The sequence below is a fragment of the Mycteria americana genome, chromosome 5 (assembly GCF_035582795.1).
Source record: "Mycteria americana isolate JAX WOST 10 ecotype Jacksonville Zoo and Gardens chromosome 5, USCA_MyAme_1.0, whole genome shotgun sequence".
Taxonomy (NCBI): Eukaryota; Metazoa; Chordata; class Aves; order Ciconiiformes; family Ciconiidae; genus Mycteria; species Mycteria americana.
In genome coordinates, this window is record NC_134369.1 from 43,565,773 (window position 1) to 43,592,621 (window position 26,849).

General features: G+C 36.1%; 1 protein-coding gene across 10 annotated transcripts in view; it reads right to left on the reverse strand.

The window, feature by feature from the left end:
* Window positions 1–231: 231 nt before the first annotated feature.
* The window catches only part of HEATR5A (HEAT repeat containing 5A), a 73,509-nt gene continuing 46,891 nt past the window's right edge, over window positions 232–26,849 (reverse strand). For 4 of the 10 annotated variants that reach the window (XM_075503098.1, XM_075503097.1, XM_075503099.1 and 1 more), the window contains exons 21-38: window positions 25,999–26,188; window positions 25,273–25,442; window positions 22,053–22,079; window positions 20,068–20,206; window positions 18,745–18,927; window positions 17,668–17,907; window positions 16,756–16,937; window positions 14,933–15,001; window positions 14,335–14,514; window positions 12,053–12,287; window positions 11,358–11,606; window positions 9,535–9,662; window positions 8,417–8,564; window positions 7,437–7,709; window positions 4,869–5,093; window positions 3,830–3,984; window positions 2,192–2,405; window positions 232–1,926 (exon numbers count right to left, since the gene is read on the reverse strand). In XM_075503098.1, the coding sequence (XP_075359213.1) occupies window positions 1,625–1,926; window positions 2,192–2,405; window positions 3,830–3,984; window positions 4,869–5,093; window positions 7,437–7,709; window positions 8,417–8,564; window positions 9,535–9,662; window positions 11,358–11,606; window positions 12,053–12,287; window positions 14,335–14,514; window positions 14,933–15,001; window positions 16,756–16,937; window positions 17,668–17,907; window positions 18,745–18,927; window positions 20,068–20,206; window positions 22,053–22,079; window positions 25,273–25,442; window positions 25,999–26,188 (3,309 nt within the window). In that variant the 3' untranslated portion in view covers window positions 232–1,624. The remainder of the gene's footprint in view (window positions 1,927–2,191; window positions 2,406–3,829; window positions 3,985–4,868; window positions 5,094–7,436; window positions 7,710–8,416; window positions 8,565–9,534; window positions 9,663–11,357; window positions 11,607–12,052; window positions 12,288–14,334; window positions 14,515–14,932; window positions 15,002–16,755; window positions 16,938–17,667; window positions 17,908–18,744; window positions 18,928–20,067; window positions 20,207–22,052; window positions 22,080–25,272; window positions 25,443–25,998; window positions 26,189–26,849) is intronic. The other 6 variants (XM_075503106.1, XM_075503102.1, XM_075503103.1 and 3 more) reach the window with 6 other exon arrangements.

Sequence of the window (26,849 nt, forward strand, 5' to 3'; positions counted from 1 at the left end):
CACATTTCAGCATTTGGCACAGAACAGGTATTTACACATATAAAGTCTGTCTCCCTGATGCTACTTATTTACCCATCGTGCTATACAGAACAGAGGAAGACCTGCAATGTCAAGTCACAGACCTTGGTGCATCCAGCCCAAATATTTCTTATTAGTTTCCTTGTGGCAGCATACAAATATTTTTTTTCTGTTACTGGAGTCCTTAGAGCTCCTCTGCTATTGGGTAAAATGACTAAGACAAATCTTAAGTGAAGAAAATTAGCTTTATTTATGTAAATTAGAAAAATGAATTGTTAGAACTTTGGTCAAATGGTTAATTCTGTACAATTTACAATTATATACAAAACTTATAATAAAATACAGTACATCACACTTTTCCTGAGTCACGGTGTGTTTCTCAGTTCTGTAAATCTTTTTTTTTTCCCTCTTTTTTTTTTTTTTAAAGGTAATTAGATTCAAGAAGGAAATACTATCCTCAGTTTGATAGTGCTTGGTTTAGATAATACTGGTATTAAGAAGTCAATACACTATATGTAGAAAATACTTTATAGCCATTGCAATTTTGATAGTTATTTTTCTGTATTAAAATATGTTCCTTGATAAAAATGTTAATTAAATACTCCTTATTATGAGTTTGTTGCACTTTATTTGACACAGGACAAGCTGATTCAAACATGTCCATCTCTCATTGCAGAGATGCATAAATTTAGGTGAGTTATATGTATATATAACCAACCATTTAAAGATCAGGAAACACACATCCAGATAGAGCAGATGTCTGAATCGAGGCACAGTATATTAAAATTGCTGTCCTATCCTGGACAAGATATGTAAGCTTCAATTGCCTGGCTAGCCTAATACAAAATTAACACAAGTGTACATCCTGAAAAGTGAGACTATGTCAAGCAGCAAGGCACCAAGCCTGCAAATACTTACATATGCATAATAGTCCCACTGTATAAAGCACTACGGAGTCCTCAGTGAAGAAGCATTGTAGAGCTGTATTTAACACCATTTGTTAAATCTCGGCCAGCTCAAGAAGTTATTAGGATTAAAGCTATAAATATTACCTTTATTGAGTTGAATTTTTTGAGATCAACAATAATCTATTGTAAGGCGTACAAGGATATTTAATCTGTTTCCTTAACGATGCAGTGTGTTAAATTAGTAATGAGGATAGATTACAACCTGCAAGTAAATTTATGTCCCAGTTAAATCCAAAAACCAATCAGGGTAACTTATTTTTGACAAACATTGATTTAAAACAAAATTAATTTTACTTAATGGCTAAGTGTGGGCTGCTCCTAAATAATATATCTATGGTAAAGTTCACTATACTTTTTTAATATAGGCATGTGCATTTCTGGTATTTTAGTCCAAAATAATCAAAAAATACAGATTAGATGACCTCTGATAGAACTTCTTAAACACTATGAATAAATCTAAGAAGTCTTACACTAACAGAAAGTTATCTAGAGATTTGCTTTGTCTTAAAAACCTTCTGTAATACTTCAGTGCAAACTGAAATATGAGATCAAGTCATAGCGATCCTACTGTGATTAGAAATTAAAAGGGACATTTTTTGCTGTTGATCTCAAAGCGCGTAAATTGACAATATGAGACTTCAAAGAAAACTGGTCTTTAGCTGAATGCTTGAACTTTTCGCAGGATTCTGTGCATGTTTAGCAGTCTTCACTTTGATGCTTTCTTGATTGCCTTTTACAGCTGACTCTAGCCTGGCTTTCATAGTTGGAGAGGAAGCCATTAGTTTTTTAAAAACTGATGAGTACTGTGGACCAATCTGCATCAGATTTTGCAAAGCAAACTCATGTAGATTTTTTGCTGAGTTTGTAGCAGAAACCAGGGCATTTTCATCCAAAAGAAAGGAAATAAGCATGGGAAGAAGGCAGGCCACCAAATGAGCACCTATAAACATTGAAAACACAACTTAAATATACACTTTTTAAAAACAGCTTCAAATTCTAACTAGAAGTGTTTCTCGAAGTTAACATTTAACACAAACTATAAAGCTGCAAATGTTATTTGAACTGTATGGTAAAAAGAACCAACATTCTTGTTAGCAATTAGCGTTCAGGACTGGATTCCTAGTGGTCGTTTTGTTTTAATTTGTTACTTATGGCAACTTTCAGCGTGTCTAATGCTTTGGATACTAGTAATGGAAGTAACTTACGGTGCTCTTCCTCAGCAGTGGCTGTAAGAGCTGTAACCACCTTTATTCCCTCCTGAATGACTTGAAGTTCAGCAGCATTTTCAGGTTTTGCTTTTTCTGTTTCCTGCAGTTTTCCCACAATGGATGGTGCTAAAGAATGGATATAAGGATATGACACCGTTTTGTTTGGATGCTGAAAGATGGAGTGCAGCAGCTGGTAGCACTTATACTGTACCTAAAGGGAAAAACAAATTTGCAGTTACAAAGTGTTGTCCTTAAAAATACATGTCAGTGTTTTAAAACTCACAGCTTGTCAGATAAAATTTTAGGGAGAGGAAAAATGTGCCTCACAGCTTGAAAATTTATCAGGTTGCAGGCTGCCAATGCATAATATTTTATAGAAGCATTATAATTTGTAATAAAATTATTAAGAGAAACTAGATCATGCTTCCTGTTTCCTTCCACTGAGTCCTACACCTTCCTACATTTTTGAGTTAAGGAAGAAATATTTTTGTGTGAAGATTATGTCTTAGTACTATTTTGAAAATCTACTCTTTTTTGCAAAAATACAGCTGACTGAAAATAGGTGCTTAAAATGTAAGCATTACCTCTGTCAAACTGTAGGCACAATTTTAAAAAGCCTCGAATGGTGCAGTAGCTTGCATGTCATTGGAAATCAGTAAGACTGAAACTGCAAGTTCCTACATAATTTCTGAAAGGCTCAGATGCCTAAACACTTGGATAAAACTTGCAAATGCACACTACCATTTTCTTGCAGTCATATTTGGCATCCCCAGGTTCCTATCAGTGGAAACCAATGTTTATAATACTACAAATGTATTAATATATAAAGAAGTACTTTCTTACAGCTATTTCTCAAATAAAGGTAACTTTGTTTAATTTTTTGTTACTACATGAATGTATACAGAGAAGATGCAAGGGAACCAGTTTACCGTGAATTCTCACAGTCATACATGAAATCTAATGCATGTTATTTTCAGAGCTGGACTTTCAGAGTGAGGAAGTCCCAACTCCTAGAAAAGCCATTTGCATTTGCAATAATAAATACAATTTTTTTTTTCCTGATACGTTGGTTTTTTAGATGAAGAATAGTAACAGATGAGCTGTGGCACTACAATCTAAAGCAACTACGTAAAAATATTTACACTAGGTCGGAACAAAGCATTAATCTAGTTCAATATGCTGCCTCCAGCCAGGGCCAGGAGCTGATGCTTATGGGACAGTAGAAGTTATGTAGCGGTACTTGCTCCAGCTCCCAAAGACCCACAGCTGAAGGATTTCCTGTGCAAAAGATAGTATCTGTGTGTTGAAGATAAAATGAACAAATAAAATGAAACAGGTGCCTGAAAAATCACACAACGGTATCATGTACTTATCAATGTATAAAGCTCTGAGTCTGATGCAATAAAAAAAATATCATAGGAATACAGAATTGTATACAGAGTAAAAAAATGATAAAATGCACTGCTGGACACGTCCTTGCTAACTTGTTCAAACTGTATTTTAAAATAAAACAGATATAGTCAGGACAGAATTAACTGGAATCAACACACAGGACAAGTGAAACAACTGAACAGAAAATTAGCTAAAATCCATTTAATATGATACCGACATTCTTATAACTTCACCAGTACTTACAAGAGGATCTTTTGAGTCAAGTGTTATTTTAAACTTCTCAATACAACGCTTTTGAAGGCACTCTACGGTAGTAACTTCTGGACTGGTAGACATAACAAATACTGTAATAGCAGTAAGCAGGCTAACTTCATCAAGTTCTTGGAGAAGCCCATCTACTATCAATAAAGCAAGCGGTCTGTTAGATTTGCATTAAAAAGTAATTCTATGAATTCAAGTGTTACAAAGAGGTGGAATAGAAATATCAACATCTACATTTCTTTAGGAATCTCTTTTTTCACATACATGACATACTCTGATGGACTGATATGGACTTTTACTGTAATAAAAGCCAAGGCCGAAATGGGAATTTAGGGGTGATTATATGCATATTTAGAAATAACAGGATACTCCTATTCAATTGTTCCTCTGTATAAAGGTACAGTAAATATCTTTGAAGAGCTGGTATGACATATTAGGGTACAACCTATTTTGAGAATAATATAAAATTTGCATTAAGAACATATATTCTTTTGCTATAATTTAAAAACCCAGCAGTATAAACAAAAGTTCCAACAACTTAGAGATTAAACACAAGGAATGATAAAAGTACTACAAACTTGGGAAGATGAAGAAGCAGCACACAGAAAACTAAGACAAAAATATTTTTTCTTGAACTACTGTTTTAATACCCTCTACTTGAATACAGACACTAATTCTTTGTGGCGAACGTGCATACAGTACAGCTGTCTTTTATGCGCAACTGTACACTGAGGCCATAACTCCTGTTTATTCCATCGTACCATGTAACTACATTGTGGTACTACATAATACAGGGGTAAGCCTGCAATCCCACATTTATAACTTTACAGATGATGACTTCTCATATGAACTGTAAGGACAAGATTGCACTATAGTTTCAACAGTACTTGGTAGCCAACTAATTCTCCTGTGACTAAGATATTAGTCTTTAAGATGTGCGTAAATTTAATTTAAATAAAACCAAACCACCTTTCACCCAAACATTTTTTCTTAAACACACAAACCCAAAATTTGTGCTTACCTTGATCCCAACAGTCAAGCACTGTGACCAAAGCACTACGTAGAAGATCAGTCCAAGCAGTCCGACTCTTCTCTGCTCGAGCCATCGGAGAAGACAAGAGTCCTTTAAGAGCTTGTAGAGATGCAGCAACCGTCAAAGGTAACTGGCCATCTTGCAATTTCACAGCAGTTTCTTTAAGTACTCCAATAATTAGGTACAAGATAGTAGGAAGAACTGAAACACTTCCTGTAAAACAAAGCAAATTAATTTCACAGAAGTTAAAAAAATTCAGGTACCTTTCAAATTAAAAAAAAATTGAAGCAGTTTTCTTGGATTCTCTTTTTTATTTGTAATTTGTAATTTTTAATCACCTATGTGAATGGAGGCACTGGTAATTTGAAGAAAGATTTGAACTATCATGTGACTTGCTATAGAAAACATGGAGTCAGACTGCTTAAGCGAAGTTAAACCTTTTCCCCTTTTAAATTAGCATTGTATATCTTCTCCTTGATGATTTTATTATATGAAGTGTGGAATTATGTCATGTTCAGAGAAAAGCAAGAACAGAAAGATCAGAACCACTAAGGAGCAGAAGAGAAGGTATGGAAGTATACAAAGTACCGAATAGTAGAAAACAAATTATGAGCATCTAAGCATATTTTGCAATGAAGACAAAACAGTGAAGGAAATTAACAGGGGGTAATTTCAAAACTGGTAAGAGGAAATACTTCTCCCACATGATGTGTAGTTAGCCAAGGATGTCATTGCTCCAGGAAATCACTAAAGTCAAGAATTTAGTAAGATTAATAAGAGGATCTCAGACTAAAAATGTGTAACAAAAATTCCTAGAATTATAATAAAAAACTCTAACAAATATTTTGGAAAAGAGAAGACCTAAGGAGAGAAGCAGATTGTCCCACAGCCTACTGAACAGATCTTCATCTCTCCCTGAGAATCTGACAGTTGACCTGTCAGAATAAGAGACTATTAAAAAAAAAAAAATTTGCAGGAATAACTTGGCATAGCAGTTTTGCATATTCTTATGTCTTTGAATCTAATAGTAATACAGAATTCTGCACATATTGGAGACAATCTAGAAATCTGCATACTTATGTTTTGCTCCTATCTTAAGTTCTGATTCAGCAAAGCACAGAGTTAAGCATATGGCTTAATATGCATATGTCCTTCCCTAATCAGCAAAATGCTTAGGTTTTTAAGATTTTAATATACTGATGTTCGTGAGAGACCTGTTGAATAATGAACGTCTCTGACATATGCATCAGTATTTTCTGAACCTGAGGACATCTACCTTCTATTTTTAAACAGCCAAGTCGCTGAAAATTGACTTTGGAATTCAGTAGGAAATGCAGTTCATGAGCATCATTTATTTGAAAATTTTATTATGCATACATATCATAACAGGTGCCCGAAGTAAGAGACATGGTAGTCACAGGACTATAACTTCAGTTACCTATTAAAGGGGAAAAAATGATGCAACTCCACACAGGAATTCTCTTTTCTTTGATTATATGAGTTGACTTTTGGAGATGCTTCCTTATTCAACTGACTGTATAAGCAAGCTTAAGCTCCTCATTTTAGTCACCTGGCTTAAACGCTCAGGTTCTCTAGTGTAAATATCCCTTCTGGTCTGATCCTGCAAACTGTTAGTTTGTGGAATAACTTGAACAGCTAAAGACAAAAAGAACTACAGGGAGAAAAGAAAAATCACAGATTATTTTTCATACAAGATAGTTGCCCTCAGATCTAAGTGATGCTAAGTTTGTTTCCTTTTGCTTTGAACTGATAAATAATGAGCTGCAGATGGAAAAGAGAAATCATACTATCAGCCTACAATGATAGCAAGAACTGCCTACTATTCCATTTGGAGTATGCTATCCCCTGAAGAAGAATCTTGTGATGGAGAACAAATTAAGAAAAAAAAAAAATATTTCCAGGGCTGGTAAATGCAAAAATTTGCATAAAGTGTAACACAGATACCTAAGGTGGGAACACAGGAGTCGGGCAGAAATGGTTTATAGGTGTGGCTGTAACAGTATTGAAAGATCATATGTATGAATACGATATTGGGAGGTGGTGGGGGGAGAACCATCTTAAAGTCTGGAGTGAATTCAAAATGAATCATGGGTAAAAAGTCAACTAATCTGAGAAATCAACTGTAACTCCTTACAGTGGTTTTCTAATGTTCAAATGATGACTTTTAGTGAAAGGTAACATGATACATTTCCCTTTAAACTTAATTTACGTCTGCATTATAAATTCCAGAATAGACAATTCAAGTAGAATATAATCATGTAGCTATCATATACTTCCCGGTACAAAACAAATCTATTAATTTCACTGCTACAGGTGGGAGGAAAAGAAAAACTGCTCCTTTAATTGCTTTAGTTTTGTAACTTGTTTTGTAATCTGACAGTCAAAAAAAAAATAATTAGAACAGGAAATTGTCACAAGCAAATCAACAAAACTTGCTGCCAGATTTATCCAGCTGAGAAAATTAGGTGATAACAAGGGGGCTCAGAAGAGCCCAATATTCTTTCATTAATCTTTTCTTGTGATGAAACAGCATACCTTCAGGAGAGCAGATTGCAGGAACATCAGAGAGAATAACTAATGCTGCTGCTACCAGTCTACTTCCATCTTCTGACAATAACAGATGTTTTCCAGATTGAACTGCAGGGCTACAAGTTAATTTAGGGTTGAGCTGGGGAAGCTGTCTGACAAGAATACAAACACACAACTCCAGTGTTGCAAAGACTAACGATTTCCCAGGCACCAGTCCTCCTGTATCTTTGCCTTCTCCAAATTCTGGTAATGTTTCCTTTTCTGCAGCACCATCATCAACTAAAACAAAAAGAAGAAATATGGCAGAAATCTGCAGGCTGCACCTTGTTTCCAAAAAGTTCACTTCTTAAGACTGTTTCATCACCAAGTGACAATCTTGATACATATATATGTGCATGCATGTGTTTTCAAAGTTCTACCTGCAAACATCCATCCTTCTGAATAAGCAAACTATGCACCGATTGTCAAAAGGCAAAAGTGTGTGCAATAGATTTAGGCATACAACATGCTGAGGTACTATGCCGATATGATGTCACCTGACGTAAGTGTTTTGATTCTTCTCCCAGTTTTTTTCTTTTAGAAAATGAACTGTAGGAAGTTACTATCAGAGTAACTAGTGGAGTCTGGCTTGTTAACAGCTGTGTGTGCTGAGTCTCTCCGTTGCTCTACTGCAGCTGATCCCAGCTTTTCACTAAGACTCCTCCCTCCCTGACACCACACAAGACTATCCCAACTGCAGTTTCTCCAGTTTTCCTCCTCGCTTCATGTCTTCTAGTCACCACCAAAACCACCTGCTATCTATCATACCACCCCAATTTCTTATGTCAGGCACCTGGACTGACTTAAGTAAACCAGGATTAGTCACCAACTGTGAAACACTTCAATTAAGATGCATCTTGGAATATCACCTTCAAGAATCTAGTTTTCCAAGAAAGAATTGCTTTAACCCTGATAATATGTATTCAACATCTCATACATTACTGTACCTTCTGCACTTCTCCGCTTTTCCTTCACATGTTCCTGAGCTGCAAAAACAATCAGCCGAACCACTTCAAGGGCAGCAAGCTGAATATCAGGTGATTCTCTGGTCAGTATCAGTCGATGCAAAACATTCAGTAGCTCTACACCCAACTCCTACAGTAAAATAAATGCTTAATATATTCCCATTTTAATGCAGGAATTTTAGAAACTTATTAATATTTGTTAAAGCCAACAGTCTCACTCTTATTAATCTCACTAAGGAACACAGTATAATTGATACAATCACAGGAGTTAGCATTTTCTTCAACATCTAGCTCAGCTCCCAGTAGCAGCAGTCCTGCTCAATTCTCCCAACAGAATAGTAATCATGTACAATATGCACGTACAACACGCATGTACAGCAATCATGTATACCATATACAAATAGTAATCATAAGGCACTTAAAACTACTAAAAAACCCCCAAGTAATCTTTATCTTATGGCTTTTTAACTCGTGAAGGTGGGGATACTACATTGTATCCCTCCTACAGTATATGCATTTCCTTGGAGAGAGCACCAGTAGTCAGCATAACCTGGCCATGTCCACAGGCTTTATCACTTTTGCTGTGTTAGACAGTTGCTTGGCACACAGGATGGTATAAAGCTTAATTTAAAGGAAAAAAAAAAAAAAAAGGAATTGTTGCTTCTTTTTAGGATCACTGGTGTGTTGTGGTTTTTTTGGTTTTGCCTTTTCTTTTTTTTAAAATACCACTGCTTTTGTCCAGTTTCCTTTTATCATCTTCAATATTTACAACAGAATTAATTGAACTGTCCCTTGACAGAGAGAGTAAGAGAACTTTTTTTTCTGGAATTCTGCCTTTACCTGGCTCTCATCCTACTCGTCTAATTACTCCTTCCTCATGAAATGCCCTCAAGTTCTCTGCCCCCTCACTGTCTTCTTACAGGTTCCATGCTGTGCTCTTTTCCTCTCCTCCCTCTACAGCTTTGGATTTTGGTAAAGCATATAATTCACCTACTACTTATGCATTGAAGGTTACTGGATATACAATAGAGAGTAGAGATACTGTTCAAACTAAAATTATGCCTTAGTTCTGGGGGGGCTTTTGATCATTAAGACATTACCTGATCACCACCTATTTTAGACCTCGGCCACGGAACATCGAAGAGTGCCTGTAGGGCGTGTAAGCAGGCAATAATGTTCTCCATTGCTGCATCTGATCGAGGCGAGCAGAGAAATTCCACACTAATTCCTGTAAGCATCAGAAGAAAAAACTCGTATGTGCTTGAAATTTTAAGAATTAATTTTGTCAATTACTAAGTAACCTAACAGTAGGTTGAGCAGACATAGAAATAGCATTTGCATTTTATATTAAGTGAATTCATCTTCTATTGCTATTATCTTGGGGCAAGAACTCTATTTCCCTCAAATCAATGAAAGAACTTCAGCTTCTAGACAGTATAAGACACAATTATAACTGGCTATTAACATAAATAAATTTTTTTTAAAAGAGCAATTTCTGAGTAAAAGCACTGAACTCTAGGGCCAATGAATAGGCAGACAATTCATAATGAGTATATAGCAGAATATTTGCCTAATCACACTGATTTATGTAAGAGAAGCAAATAACAGAGAAAATAACAGTTCACAAACTCAAAGGCTAAGGCTTTATCTTCCCATTTTACAAAAATGCTAAAGATTGCAGCTACCACAACTGGATCACCAGCTAAGTAAATTACATGAAGCTAAGCTTGCAATCCTAGAGCAGATAAAAACAATCACTTTTCTCTGAGCTTTCAGGACCATTCAGATGACTTTTTATGACATTGGAGATAAACTTCATATAAACTGTGATCCATATTCTCATCCAAGTTGTACAGCTGTAATTCCAAAATGTGTGATGACTTAGGAAACCGATCAATGTACACTAAAGAACAGCTGCGCAACAGAAAGCGTCCGTGTTATAAGTTCTTTCAGTTCCTCTGTAGGATGTGAAAATGAACAAGTGGAATATGTTCAGAAGCAGAAAAAACAAGCCAGGTGTCCATGGTAAAGTATATGAAATTTGAAGCACTAATCCAGTAGTATAGGAAGCAGGGGAAATGAACAGCTTTTGTATAAGAGGTCCCACTTTTAACTGAGGGAGCAATGGAGTTCAAAAGGAGCTGGGTCTGTGCAGGAAGACTGGGATTCAAAAGAAGCCATATGCATCTCGGTCATACAAACGCATTCCAAAAAGGGATTACAAAAGAAGGATACAAAAGACAGACCAAAGTAAAAAAAAATACAACCAGAAATGCCTAGTTGTGCAAATTTAGTGAACCGGGACTGAATTCAACGGCCTGACTAGCCTCTGCAGTAGCGGAGGCTTAAACAGAGCTTTATGTGAACTTAAGGAAACACTTTTTTACCATGAGGTGACTGAGCACTGGCACAGGTTGCCCAGAGAGGTTGTGGAGTCTCCATCCATGGAGATATTCAAAAGCTGTCTGGACACGGTCCTGGGCAACTGGCTTTTGGTGGCCCTGCTTGAGCAGGGGGTGGTGGGCAAGATGACCTCCACACAACCCTTCCAACCTACACACTATTCGGTGATGTAAAACTGTACTTCAGTGATGCTAAACCGTAGACTCTGTAATTGTAGTGCTACAACCGTGGTAAAATCCACCCTTGAACTTGCATGTTTATGAGCAGAGTAGTAAGCACTTGTTTAGGACTTGTTTAGCTCACACTTAAGGTTTTTTCTACCACATTTGGGAAAATGCTTTACAATTTTCTCACTAGGACTTAAAATTCTTCTGACTGTATTTTTTTTTTTTTTTTAAGAGATGCAATACTCAACGATGCAGTTAAATGTGAATAATTAAATCTTTGTTTGCTAACAGTTTTATCTATTAAAAATGACATTTTGTGTCACAGCATCTAGACAGATTATGCACTCACTAACCCAAGATAAGATGAAATCTGTCAGTATTCACATCCTCAGGAGATTTCACCAAGGGCCTGGTAGAAGAATCTTGACACATTGTAGTTGGGGTGACAGGTCTAGAGAGATTAATAACTCCTTCATCTGGATCAACAGCAATAAAACCTGTGCTAGTAAGCCATAATGCTGTAGCATAAAGTATCAGTGCCCAGGAGTTGTAGTAATGAGGTCTGGCATTTTCAATTGTCTCTGCTGTATAAAATGTACCACCTGCAAGAAGAGAAGTTATAGTTTTAAGGATGTCATTTATTTTCAACTACCATATTTTTCTCATTCTTATAAAAGGGGATTCTTCTTTTTATTGGCATCATATTTACTGTATTTTATGTATGACTTTTTTTTTAAATACAGGCAATATTAAAATTCAGGCTAATAAGGGCACTTCATTTAGATTTATTTGGATAGAATCCAATACAATAACCTTTTTCTTCTTTCAATCATATAATTACACAACAAACAAGAATACCAAGCAAACAACTTCTCACATCAGTGAAACCTCTGTTCTCAAAAGCAGTCTTTATCTTTAGATAGGTACACAAGTATGCGTATTCTCTATACAATTTAATCTTACTGTGATCTTAACACAAGTCAGCTAGGACATTAATGATGTGCACTTACAAGTGACCTATGAAAATACAATTGATTTGCCTTCTTACCTTCAGCAGGTAGTTGCGATGCATATTCTGAAGGCAAAGTTAAGAGAGCAAAATCCTGAAGTGCAGCAAGCCAGAGCTTGCTCAGTGTTCCAAGATCTGCCTGTACTAAGTCCAGAAGTCCACTGGCTGAAGATGTTACATCTCTGTAGCTTTCTTCTGCAGAGTTGGCAATTTTTAAACAGTGATTGTGTGCATCACTTTGATTTTTCTGCTTTTCAACTGCAACTATGTAAACCTGTTTATATATTTGGAGAGAGATTTACAAATATTAACACTTGGAAAACTACTGTGATCATTAGCGTGACTGCCTGTTGAGCGGGCATGAGGTTTCCTAGAATCTATTCCTGCTTCAAGTCCATCAGGCATGGGCGAAAAAGCACTTATTTTCTAAACCTTCTGAATCCACTCCCCCAGCTAATCTTGATGCAAGAGTTCCAATAAAAGGAAACCTACTAAAATCCCTAAACATAGCTGCAGTTAACTTCCCTGCTCTTAAAGATTAATATATTACTTGTCCAACTTCAGCTTCCAACCATCAAACCCTGTTATAGTTATAGCTACAAGACTGAAGAACTTATTATCAAATAATATACCTATAATCATGATCCTGAAACCACAGTCAAATCATTCCTAAATCTTCTTTTAACTGAAATAGCATATTGCACTTGCAACCAACTTCTCAAAACTATGTATTACCCTGTGTTAGCAGTAAAGAATGAAGAGTACAGTCTTGCATCATTTGCAAACTTCGGGTGTTACCATCAATAGGTTAACTTCAATGGGAGAAGGTTAATTTCCCTAGATGCCTCTCTAGTTATCGAAAAAGATAGGCTTGAGAATGTTTCAGACCAGCAGCCCTCTTTAGTCTCTCCAAAATGCCCCTGCAGGGAAGCTCTTCTCCTCAACTATAAAGGATACACAGGAGACCAGTTCAACTAATCTAAAGTTAGCTTTTGTGAGTATCCATCTCCTGCAATTATGATTTCTGTATCTTTTTCAAGATTGCTAGTTGTAGTGGGTTGACCCAGGCCAGCAACTGAGCACCCATCAAGCCCCCCTCTCACTCCTCCCCACAACAGGATGGGGAATTCCTTCAAATTCTGGAAAGAAGAAATAGGTAAGATCCTAAGTGAGAAGGAACTGCCTAAGGCTTAAGTGAAATATTTGTAAATTACAGGTCACAAAAGCTTATCCCTGGTTTACTTTGTCATAGTTTCTCATATCCAAGATCCAGTTTATACAAAGTTTGCTTTGAAGACTTCCAGTGATCTTAATTATAGACTGGAACAATCTACAGATCTTCACTTCTTACAGTTGAGCCTCACATCTAGTCTGAATTTTGTCTCACCTTCTGACCAGTCATAGGTTATTGTTATATGCCATTAAAATACTTTTCTCCATATAATAATTTTAAATTTATCACAGCACCTGATCTTTTCCTGAATAGATTAAATAGACTGATCTACTTAAATCTCTCGATGTAAACATGTTTTCAAGATTTTTTTATTCCCACTTGCTAGCTTTTCTCCAATGGCTTTCCTATTTTGCCAATATCCTTTCTCAAGTATGGACACCAGGGGTTGGTATGTTTTTCTACAAATGTTCACATAAAAGCTATCTATTGCTTGCTTTCTCCTTCAAAATAGCTCCCTGGTTATACATAGAAATATCATATTAACTACATAACATGCTCATATTTAGCTGGCTATCAACTGTCAGCATCCAAGGTCATTATCAGTGCTAAGACACATCTTCTAGAGATTACGTACATTGTTCACATTTTTTATTTTTAAATATCTAACCTTGCATTTACATGTATTAAAACAGGCATTCACGTGAGCTGACTTTAAGGCAGTTAGCCAATGCAGTACTGAGCTGACATTGTTAACTTACAAGAACTACCTGTAAGAAATTAAATGCCAACAGACAATGAGAAAAATGATACCTATTTAAAATGGTATGTTCAGTGGACCATCACCATAGCCATTTATACCACGCCAATTTAAAATTAATATTGAAACATTAGAACATGTTAAGAAATTCATATTTCTTAAGTACTAGACATATTTCTTAATGTATAGTATAATACAAACAGTTTAACTATCAGTGCTTTTGTCAAGTTTACAAAGTTCATGTACTGTTCAGAGGTATCAAAGCAAAGCAAAGGACCAGCAACTTCCATTTAATGAAGCACGTAAGAAATTCCCAAAACCATTCTGTCTGAAAGGTTCTAACTTACCTACCAGATATCAAGACTATCATTACAGAGCTGTTCCACTAACCTCTGCCCAAGCCTTAAGCACAGCCAGTATCTCCATAGTTGAGGTGCTTTCATTATATTGCTGACTTTGTGCTTCTTTCCCAGCCTGCACCTTTACCAAAGAGGATACAAGCAACTGGTGAACCCTTCGAAGGTCATTAAGATCACTTACAACACCACTTGCTATCCAGGCACTGCATACCTAGTGTTATAAAACAGAAATAGTGAGAAACAAGAGCCAAACACCACTGGATACTCTTTTTTCCATCTGTAAAATTATAAAAATCAGATTTAATTTCTACTGAGGTACAGTTACTCTCGGATAATAATCAATGTTAAATGACATTACAGTTTAGTATACATAAGTAATGAAAGACAAAAACATTAGAGGGATGTCATAAATAACAGCCAAAGTATCAGCTGCCACAAAGTTTCTCAACAGATTTTAAAGTGCATAAAATCTTTCAGTTGTTACAATATAGAGGTAACATAGGTGACATTTTGTGTGCATTGAGGATTTGAGGCTAGATGATTTATTTCCTTTTTCTTGTGTGGAGTATCAAGGAAAAAGAAAATTTCAGAGGGTCTATTACCTAAGACTTCTGACTTTCAACACTTGCCTGACATGCTTTTGCTGTGACATCAGGAGGAGTTTCAGAAGCAAAGGCAGGCCTAAGTGCTGCTCCAACCTAAAGAGAAGTTATACAACATTTAATACATAGTGAACAATTAACTAAACAATTACTTTTCATAAGCAGGCTTTGTTGCAGTTTTCCTTTATAAGGGAAGTTTCCTCTTCATTTTTGCACAGACTGTTTCAGTAAGGTTAAAGAGCCGGGAGACAGTTGCAGTCATACTTTTATTGTTTTGTTTTGCTTACACTGAAGAAACGGTTCTCTTTGAGAGGGGTCTTCAAAGTTGGTTCTGTTTTTTGCACAGTCTAAAACTGAAACAGAAACCTCTTCCTTCCTGAACTCTTGACTTGATGAGAAGCCCTCAAAAGAAAAACCAATGTTCCAAACCATGAAAGACTTGCAAGACACCTAATGAGTGACATTTCCTTACTCATTCCTTACTCAGAAAGAATACAGATTAAGGAAGCAAACAGCTGAAGTTGGTCAGCTTTGCAAAGTAAAAGAAGGGGAGAGCGCAAACCCCATTTGCCTAATAAAGAACATACAAACAGATACTTACCAGGTTGCAGAGATTTCACCCCCTCTTACTGTTGAAAGCTATTTCACCAAAGGCTAATGAAAATTTCCCTTGCTTCTTTAGCTGATACCTGAAAACTTAGACTTAAGTCTGATGCTCTTCAGGATGAAAGTACAAAGTGTAGTATAAGTACTACAAATACAAGTTTGTGAAAATAAGTGAAGAGGAGTTGTTTTTAATGACAATTAATGACAGTTTCTTAAGACCCCCCTAAAGCTCAGACTTCATTTAAGGAACTTCTGAACAAGATTTCAGGAAACAATTACTTAAGTCTGGAAAATCTACATCCATCTACTTCTGGTTATTGTTATGGGAAAAAAAATTGACAAGAAAAAGACTAGATATTTAACTGCTTCACATCTCTTCAACTTCTATGAAACAGTTGATGAGGAGATCTATTCATAGTATTAGCAGAAACATTTTAAGGGTAGAGAAGGTTAAAAGGAGAATTAATAGCTGTACTTGTGACCTGCTTGATGGTTTTGGACAGCAAGGACAGATAGTGTATTTTTTTTCCCTTGGTAGTTCCAGACTAGATCAAGGCACTTCTCCTTTCCCACAAAGAAGTGCCAGTAGAATAGAATTCTAATGGCAAAAGCAAGATCAAAATGGGTTAGGATGTCTTCAGTGTCAGGTTCTCTCAATTTCTATGAGAGAAAGTGATCTGACTTATTCAATGCCTGCTAGAAACTGAAGAATGGGAGCCAGATGAGGCTTAACACAGCTGCCTGTCATATTTAACACAAGTGCAGTCTGGGATGCAAAATGATCAGGACATCTTTTCTGTAATTCTCAACCAAGACTTAACTGAAATAGACCTTGTGAGTACAATCCATGCTTTTACCTCCTCTAGCTTACTTATTGACTAAGATCTCCTAGTGTGATCTCTTGTTTGCAAAGGCTACTTATTTCTAAGCAGAGTTTTAAATGATAGTTGTTCCTAATATTTCTTGCAATACTTCTGCACTTTGAAACCAATGCTTTCCAAAAAAACCCCAATGTTCTATTTTCTTTTCACTGTATTCAAACAGGGAAGAGGGAAAAATGCTGCAACTTTAAAAACTTTGGGGCTAAAACATGTATCAACTGAAAAGATGCTTTCTAAGCAAGTTAAGTCCGAAGAAATTAATAGTTTCAGTAACTAACTGAAACCCAACTCAAGCACTATACACTGCAAAAAGCAAACTTATTTAACTCTAAACTTTTCTAAGTTATTAGCAATGGTGCTTACATTGGCTTGATACTGCTCCAGAATAACATGACCTGGAAACTCTGGTTCTGGAACAGCTGCAAACTTCCGAACAACTATTAGCAATGTTTGAAGTCCAGAAAGACGAAGTTGATCACTATGATCTGTGGCAGCCATAAAAGCCATACGGATCAAGTCAGCTAAATGCAATACCAAAAAGTCATCTGAAGAGAAAACAGAAATTAAAAAGGAAACAGTTTTATTAAATTTAGCTTTAGACATAATATATTTTACAAGACACCCAACATTTTCAAAATGTATATTTTACATTTTACCTTACCACATATCAAGGATTCACTTAAGGCAGCTTAAACATACAACAGTCTCACTTGGATATCTTATGTTAGCTGATCTAGGCTCCTTTCCATTTGAATGTAAAAAAACCAAAAAACACACCTTAGAATAAAGCATAAATATCTTTATGTGCAAGGCAGATTTTCTAAAAAAGAGTTTTGAGGAAAACACCTCCAGATAAACAGAGAGAGATACTGAAAATTTGCACTGTGTTTCTACTGGTAATCATGCAAATTATGGTAAAAAAAAAAAGTGATGTTTTTTAGTCATACTCCCAGATACCAAACTGTAATGTGGTAGGCTGGTGCCAGCTATCACTTCTGATTGCCCATGCTTATGCAGAAACAATGGCTTCCTACGCGTATGCCATGGTACTATAACCAGGAAAGTGAGTGTAAATGCTGCAGTGATGTGCCAATATTTTGGCAAATAAAAATTGCTCTACACCTTAATAAATATAGGCTTCTAATCAGAGCAATTAAAGGTTTCAACAATTACAAACAACATATTTATGATGAATTTCATTAAGATGCAAAGAGCTAACATTTATTTTAAGCATACTTTGCATTCTGTGAAATTCTTTCAGTGCTTAACACATACCTCTTGAATCACGTTGTTTTCTTTCCTGAGCCAAAGTTATGTCAAAATGTGCACTGCCTGCATTTTCACACTGGCTTATAATTTTACAAACACACTCTGCAGCAAAAACTCTGGTAGACCATCGTGGATTACTGAAAGGATGGAACCTCTCATCGGTGTCCGACGTTAATACAGATGCATCATCCACTTTGGCAGTTTCCTCTTCTTGAGTAGTATCTACTGAAGCTACTGTATTGAAATCTGTATTTAGGACACAGGGGGGGAAAGAAGAAATGTAATATTCTTTCTTACTGTAACTGAAAACTACAGAAGGACTCATAAGAAAATCTCTTCAAAGTCCATCTCTAGCCTCCAACTCACTATGACTCCCTTCAACCTTGGCATCTTAAAGTAAATGCTAGAATTAAAAATAAAACATAACAAAACTGTCTGCATTTGGTTGATATTACTTGCTGGAAGACAAGATAAATACCACGAAAGTAAATTAAGAACTGCAGTGAAAGAAGTGAAAGAAAAAAAACCCTTTTAAAATAAGTGTGACACATTAGAAGCTAGTACCTTTCCAAATCAAAAAATATAAATCCAAGAAGTTTTCCTCCTGCACTGCAGGTAAAAGAAATTCCCTGCTCCCCCCCAATATTCAGCACAGTAATTAATTTTATCTGTTCAGGAGTTTCATTATTATATAGTCGGTCTGCATCATTCCTATTATTAATAGAAGAGAGGGTCTGAATATTTTTTCTATAGGTACTTGCACAAGCTGAAATGTATTCTGCTTTTCCATTTCTGATATGGAAATAAGTTAACATCAGGAGTATAAATCAATAAGAAAATGAACAGGCAAGACATAATAAAATGTTTACAAAAGCTTGTTCAATAGGGAAAAGGCAATCAGAAGGGAGAAAGTCATATACCTTCTGAAAGAACTAAGGGTCCAGTGTTTCAATATGAAGGACAATGATACACTTCATAAATGTCAAACATTCAAGAAACAAGAATACTTTCCCTCAGTGGCATACTGTACTGCTGCAGGCCTTATTTTCATTGTGTTCTCAAAGATAGTGTATTAGGACTTACCAGCTGAGGCAGCAAGAACATCTTTACAAAGCTTCAGCCAAAAAGAGAGCTTTTCAACTGCCATTGAAGTAAGCATATGAGTCATAGTCTCTTTGATATCTTGGCACAATCTTTCATCCAATTCTTTGTCCAGCAAGCCCAGCAATGCCCCCTCCAGGCCTATTTCTCTGATGTTAACATCTGCTAAGAACAAAGTCTGTGAGCTGAATGCTATACATCACAAAACTGCAGTAATGACCACAGAAACCCCACTGAAGGTTGCGCACAGAGTATCTTGTGAACAAGTATCTAGCCCTGAAATACTTTTGAAATAATAGTATTAATTGCTTTAATACCACGTTTAAATCATCTGAGTACAAAACAAACTTCGAACTTTTACAGAAACATACTAACAACAGGAATAAAGTTACCCCAAGGAAAAAAAAAAAAAAAAAAAAAGAATCCTACTCTGAATTTCACAGCATTACCATCACCATAGCATCTGAGCTCCTGAAAAAAAATTATTTTGTCCATCTGATTCCTCACTCATACAGTAATACTAAATCAATGTTTTAACTTGAAACGGAAGTTAAAATTATTGTCCAACAAAGCTCAAAACCAGACACATGGAAATAATTTGTTAAATGAATATGGCCAATTTTTATTTGCTCAATATTACCAATTTTTAAAATCAGCAGTTTTACAAATGGCTATAGTCTACCTTTTCTGAGAATTTCCAAATAAGCTGGAATTGAAATTCAAAGTGAAATAATTTATTACCACCGTCCCCTCACAGGAAGGCACATGAGGATGAACCAGTAATCATTCTAAGGCTTTTTAGCAAAAAACCCAAACCTTTAGGAAGTTAAAAATTCTAGGGACCCCAGCTAATCATTACTTAACTAGTTCTTCAAAGAGGTCAACAGAAACTTTCTTCAACAAGTTTTGTACACCTTCCCTCAATGACAAACTTTTAATTTAAGAAGAGATTTATGTGGGAAAATAAAATTATGAATATGCATGTAAAATGCAGGACTATGAAGCAGTTACTACAATAGCTACTGGCTAGATAAGCTTAGGTTTCTCTGGAACTCCACTTGCATTTTCTCATTTAGTGACCCTTGCTATCTACAGTATATGAAAAGCAATAGTATCTTCATTTTATCACTAAGAAAGGGTTTGGATGCTTCCATAATTTGGTACTATATAGTGAACTGAAGCAGAAAACCTTTCTGAGTTAAAGATTTCAAGAACATAGCAAAGTTTTCACACCTATAGGAGAGGATGTTTAAAATTCACTATCAATGTGTCAGGCTCTTTGATCTCAAAACTTCAATACGTTACCTGGAGTAAAATCTTCTCTGCTCTCTTTAACTAATGCAACAGCATATTCTGATACCTCAGCAGCTTCTCTTTGCACAAGCTGACGTAAGCAAGCTACCACTGCACGTCTCAATAGTAAGTATGAGCTACAGAGATTCACCTGAAACATGCAAGAAGAAACAGTAAGATGGCTAACAAACCTTTATAGCGATACCTCAGTAAGGCCGGTATTTTCTAAACAACTGCAGTTATGACAAATCCATGAAGTCAGTAAGCATGTAATTGATGCTATTTTTGCTCAGCTTTTTTTTTTTTTTACTCCAAATGAAAGGTTTTGCAACTCATGTAATCAATTTTAACATATCAGTACTTTTAACATTTTCTCTCCAAAGGTAACTTATAAGACTGGTTTGAGGCTGGATCCAACTCCCACTGATATCAGTAGAAAGACCCCCATTAACTTCAATGACAGCTGAATCGTGGTCTCAATGAACAATTAACACTATTCTTTGACTACAGGGTACGTATAATGGGCTTGAAAACTCAGTGCAAGAGAAAATTACTCAAATCATCCTCAGATGTAACTAGAGAAATGGCAATGTTACCAAGGGTGAGACAGTCAATCACACTTTAGTAAATCTGAACTCCATGCATGAAAGGAAGTTTATAAGAAAGGGCAAAGAGAACACTGCTGCAATTTCATCGCAAAAAATATTATATACTCAGATTACATTAAACCATGTTTTAGAGAAGGTGAGAAGAAGGGTGAGAGTTACTGGTGCATGTGTCACACTGAGACAAGTCAGCTCTTCTGAGCAGTTTCTAGCAAAAAAGTTTACAGCATCACCATATTTTAAAACCACCAGGCCAGTGTTTGTTTTTTATACTGAAAAATACATGATAATAGATTCATTATTACAGGAACAAGGAAAAACACTTTAAAAACCCAAGACATAGCCTCAAGTTTGTTTTGTTAGAATGGAGCTTTCTGATTTTTATTTGCTTGCTTTCGATTTTAAGAACATTCTGAAGGGGATCCCAAAGATACAGTGAACCAGCTGTGTGGCCAGGCAAGATGGCTACACCAATATTTATGCAGCTTCTTTTAAATTAAACTTAGGTTACCATCAAAAAGTTATTCTCTACAACTAAGCAATCGTGTACCCTTAGCTGTCACTATCCTTAAAACAGAGCTGAGTGTCTGCTGCAGGGAAACCTTGCAGTAAGGTCATGCTCCTCATTTGTCAGCAACAGGTCAATATATGTTAGTCAAAATGACTGATATATATTAGTTAACATATAGTTAAAAAGAACAACGTAAGGACAGAAAGAGTAAATGATACAGAATTTCAGCTTTGTTACGTTAACAAAACTAAGCTTCGTGTTCCAAATTTCTATGCATGCACATGAATCTACAATACTCAGAATTACATATTTACTACACACAAAGATATGCTCTCTGCATAATTCTTCTAAAAGAAAAGAAACCCGACTCAATATGTCTGCAAGATACTTTAACTGAAACTTTAAAAACAACAAGTGAGGCTTTTAATGCAACATTTATGCAAGCAGGCTACATATTCTACAAGTTGGACATGCAAAAATTGCGTGCTCATTTTTAATAGGGAAAAACAGAAAATCCAATTCAGGCTACTGAATAATGCAAGATGCATATTTTGCATCTCTCTCATTCTCCCACATTCTAAGCAGGGGACAGGACTAAATAACAGACACAAAATGCAAGCATCACATACAAACTTAAATGAACAAACAGTTCCCTTTCTGTGCTTAACACATTAAAAACAAAATTATGCCTCACTAAGCACATAAATGAAATGTACGTCTGCCATCTTCAGAAAGTTAGGAAGAGTCTGGTTAGGATGACAATCAAATGTCACTTGACATGCTAAAAGAAATTACATTAAAATGGTTAAAAGGAAAAGATAAAAGATGAAATAAAAAACACCACTGCAAAAGTTTAGGATTAACAAGGCACAGGGACCTACCAACACAGAATTATCCAACAAGATTTCCTGCACAAAAACAAATGACAAACCAGTCATGACAAAACCAAAATACAGATACAAGTATACAGTGATACCAACCACACATGGAGACCGTTACATGTAAATTCAACATATATTAAAATTCAGAATCTTGTCTCAAACATACCAAAACTCTAATTTGCTTAGTTCATTTATCTTATATTTAATGTCGAACACACTTAAATTGCTGCCCCTAAAATTAGTATTTAAACAGTACCAAGACAACAGCACAGCATAGTTATTGACATTGTATACTTATCACGTTCCAAAATATCTAATATCTTGCAGCTGAAAACTGGTGTTCACTACATCATAAGCTTACACAGATAACCTCTTTAGAAGTCTGTGCTCACCTAAGTTAGCTTTAGAGCTAATGTTAGACATGATTAAAAGCCTATGATTTCTATTCTGCTGGAACCAAGAATTTAACTGACAGGATAAGCATTGCTGTTGGATGCAAAGCCCTGTGAAAAAAAATCCAATTGACAAACAAGGAATACTTTCAGAAGCTGAAGAAGGGAAGCTAGATAATGACAGGCACATGAACACAATTTAAAAAAAAAAAAAAAGGGGGGGGGGGGGGGAAGCCAAGCCAGTGAAGTTGCATATCCATTGCCTGAGTCATGTTTTGTTAGTGCTAGCATAGCCACAAACGGAATGGTCTAAATACTTTGGGGACCTGAACCATCTCATGCTCTAGGGGGTGGGAAGACAGGTGGAGAAGGCAGCTCACAGCTGCTCACAGCAATTGTGTTGGCATGCCTAATGCTACACTTATTTAGAAAAGAGAAACAGAAAGAAGAGAAGAGAGAAATGGAAAGAAAAGAAGAGAGAAACAGAAAGAAAAGAAGAGGAAACATGGGGGGGGAAAAAAGGGAAAAAAAAAAAAGGAGAATGTCTATTTCAGAATTTTAAAACTGCAAGTTTGAAGACACAGAAATTTTCCAGAAACCTTGGGGAAAAAGGGTGGAGAGGGGAATTGGATCCACCCTCCCCACCCAAATGGATAAAAAAAAAAAATTTCTTTGCACATTTGTTTTCAAGATTTTGAGTGAGAATTCATGTTTCTATGGACAGAAGGGGAAAAGATCACTTATCTGACCCCAGATTCTTTGCCTCTCCTGTTTTTCTGCCTTAAATAAAGAATGCAGTGGTGACTATCCACAGTATCTAGTGCCCAGCTTTTATACTCTACTTCCCCTTAAGGCTTCAAAATGCATTGCAAAGGAGGGCAGTCACACTTTGTTCTCCACTTGCAGAAATTTAAACTCATGGAGAATGACTTCTGAGGGTCACCTTGCAAGCCAACAACAGAGTCAAGAGCAGATTTCAGGTCCAGTCCAATAGTTTATTCTGCTTTCCCAGCGAGATGGTGCTTTAGTGGGTGGAAACTACATGGATGGATGGTGAGTTTTACAAATGCAGAAGTGTGCTTGTGCAATGATCTTCTCACAGACCTGCAAAGCACACACTCAAACCTTCTTTGTTTATGACACTCTTGAGAGACCTATTGACGTTTACTGAATTGTCAGTGTCAGCCGTAGTTCTGTAACAAAGTTCATGAGAATGAGAAAAGTTCATCCATGTAAGGCCACTGACTTTGGTGGACTTCTTCCCTGTGAAGCTCACAATCGTTTCTGGGGTAGAGGTGAACACACACACGTGTACAGATGCACGAACACACACACTCGAGCCATGAACCATGCTTCTTCTTAATTGAGTAATTTAATATTATAAATTTCATAAAGTACTGTATGATGTACTTTGAGACAATTTGTAAAAACAATAAAAATCAGTAATATCATATAGACAAGACAACTTTATCACAACACCCTCTTTATTAGTAGGTACTTGCTATTTGTTAGAGACAACGTACTGTATGTGGAAGCAGACTGTACATGGACTTACATATGATCCCAAATGCTAATACATCCTCTGAGCAAGAGAGTGACTTACATGATTTGTTGTGATTTTATCACTGTAAGAAAAACTTAGTTTACCCAGAGAAGAGAAAACTATAGCTGGTATATGTTAAAAGAAAGAACACTCAGATGAGTTCCAGTTCTTCTGCAACTAGTATATCCATGCCTAACAATGTGGGGCTGAACGAGCTTCTTCAATTTTTCCTGGCTCCTACAATTATGTTTCTAGTCAAACTGAATAAAGATAAATGGAAGGAATCCAAACTTTATACAAAATCAATATATGGTTACTATCAATATACAAGTGCTACCCAGGGGAAGATGTGAATAAGAACTGTGTTAAGATAGGCAAGAGAGACTAAAAAACCCCCACCATACTTTATTGTCTGTGTTTTTTTGTTTCTCTCTGATTTACAGGGAGACTAGACGGTGTTTAAAAAACAAAAAAAACTCCGAACCAACCTGAAAAAACCCCCCTAGCTAGTACCTGAAAACCCACCACGGCTAATAACTACCAGAAAATTATTATTGCTTTCTTCATAGAACTAAGTGCTTCAGAAGAGCAGCTATTCAAAGACAGAGAGACTTGGGGGGGAGGACAACAAACCAAAAAACCCCCCAGCAATCAAACAAAAAGCCCTACCTCTTTGTCAAATAGGGCTGAAAAAGAGTTTTGTTTATTTTTCCAAAGACCTAGTCTGACTATTACTTACATAACGGTCAGAAATTTTTATACTGACTGCCAAGAAGTCAGTACACTGAAACATTAGTGCTACAGAAATTACAAAATAGAGAAATCTACAATTTTTAACCATCATGAAAAAACAAACCCAAACAAAACAATTCTCAGTAATTAGTACGCACAATTTTTTTTTAATCAATCCTTCACCTAAGACAAAGAAGCAGCAGAGGAAAAAAACTGGCCAACATAAAATAGCTGGTAAAAATCCAGCACAAAGTTGTAATGGATGGTATATCCTGCCAGACAACTGGCCTTAATAAGAGCAGCAGAATGCACTTGCAGGCAGTTCAGAAGGCCAAGATTTCTACAGAATGTGCTCATCTTGTAAAGGGGAAGCAGAAACTGGGGGAAAAAAACAAAAAAAAAATAGAGAATACTTGCCTGTAGGAGGATATGAAACACCTCACCCCTACACAATGATCAGTTTCTCTGTTTAAAGAAGCATCTGCATTTTTTAAGTGTTTCTGAACAAAATGTTTTAAAATATGAGGATATAGACTGGTAAACGTATACTTACACATAGGCAGCTTACAAGGCTAGACAAGTTGACATGTCGAGGAGCAAACATGTGAAGCTGCTGAAGGCAAGAGATGGCTTGAGCCTGAACAAGGCAGTCAGGATTATCCTGCATCACTGCACAGCCCAGGAGGCAGGAAGTTCTTAAGGCTGAAACTGTTGTACTGCTGCCTATATTCAGAAGAAAAAAGGTTTTTGTTTTTAAAACATTTTTTTTTTCCAAAACATTGTAACATGTCTTCTTCCCAAGTCACACATAACTCTCATCCTCTTGATGGATACTTTCTATATATGTGTTATACTCTGGTATCAATGAGTAACGGTCACATTGCTCTCTGGAAATGTCAGTGTCCGGCTACTTAAAAGTTGATTTAGATCCAAATTTTAAATGCCTGCATCATAACTAAGACATAGACTGTCTCCTAACTCTTGAAATATGAATACCTTCTGTTTTCATCCTAATTCTCAGAATTTTCAGCCCAAGGCAAGGCTTGGAGAACCAGTTCAAACAAAGCAAAAGATGTCAAAGAGAGACACTATTTTTTGAAAACTAGCAGGCACATCATCTTGATTGCATAAACTCATGGCCTGTGAAATACTGTCTTACAACAAGGCAAAAACTTAGCATGCACTTATTTGTTGACAAAATTTGAATTACACATTCAAACCATGTTTAGCAATTTTCTTACTAAACCAAACAAAGCTGACACTATTGTATACTGCATACCTTGCAACTCAGGGCCCAGCGTGGTAATAAGTGCATTTAAACAGCGACCAAGGCTTTGGTGAACTTCAGCATAAGCAGGAGGCACAGTCAACAACAACATGAGAACAAGAGATAAGGTAGGTTCCACATGCACATGATACAGGGGGCCAGCTAAATCTACTATCAGTGACAGAGAGTGTAGTGCCCATGCCTGTAAAATAAGAAAAGCAGTCATGTAACGTCTATATGATAGAATGAACAGAAGATCTTTTCATAATGTGATAGTTCAAGTGAAATGCAGTAATGAAGTGTAATAAAAGTTGCACTTTTAGGTTCCAAAGGGACAAATAGAGAGGTTATAGAAAGAAACTTTAAGAACCTGATGCTTAATAAGCCATTTTGAATATTTTACAAGGAACTGTATGTTCTGCAATGGAAGAACCATTTTAAATTTGTCATTGTTAATTAAAAAAAAAAAAAATCTAATAGTAAATTAATTTAATAGTGATTATTATTCCTCAAATACATTCTATTCTTCATTAAATTTCTTATAGTTCCATGTGTAAGAACAAGAGAATTATGAAAAAATACAACACAGTTGCTGAAACAACATATTGTTTTAGTCTCCGTTACTTTGCACCAATAGCCACATCTGTTTCATGCCAACATACAGTTCTTCTCTGTGTAAAAATATTGTAGATAAAGCTTAAAAAAATTCTTTAACTGAGATTTAGACAATTACATGGAATACACTCGACGTCTCTTAAAGCTATTCGGATAGGTAACAGTTTTAGCCACAGAGAAATAATTTGAATTAGTCTTCAAAACATCTTGCCTTATTCAAGGAAGTATATTGACCAAGTTCTACAGCA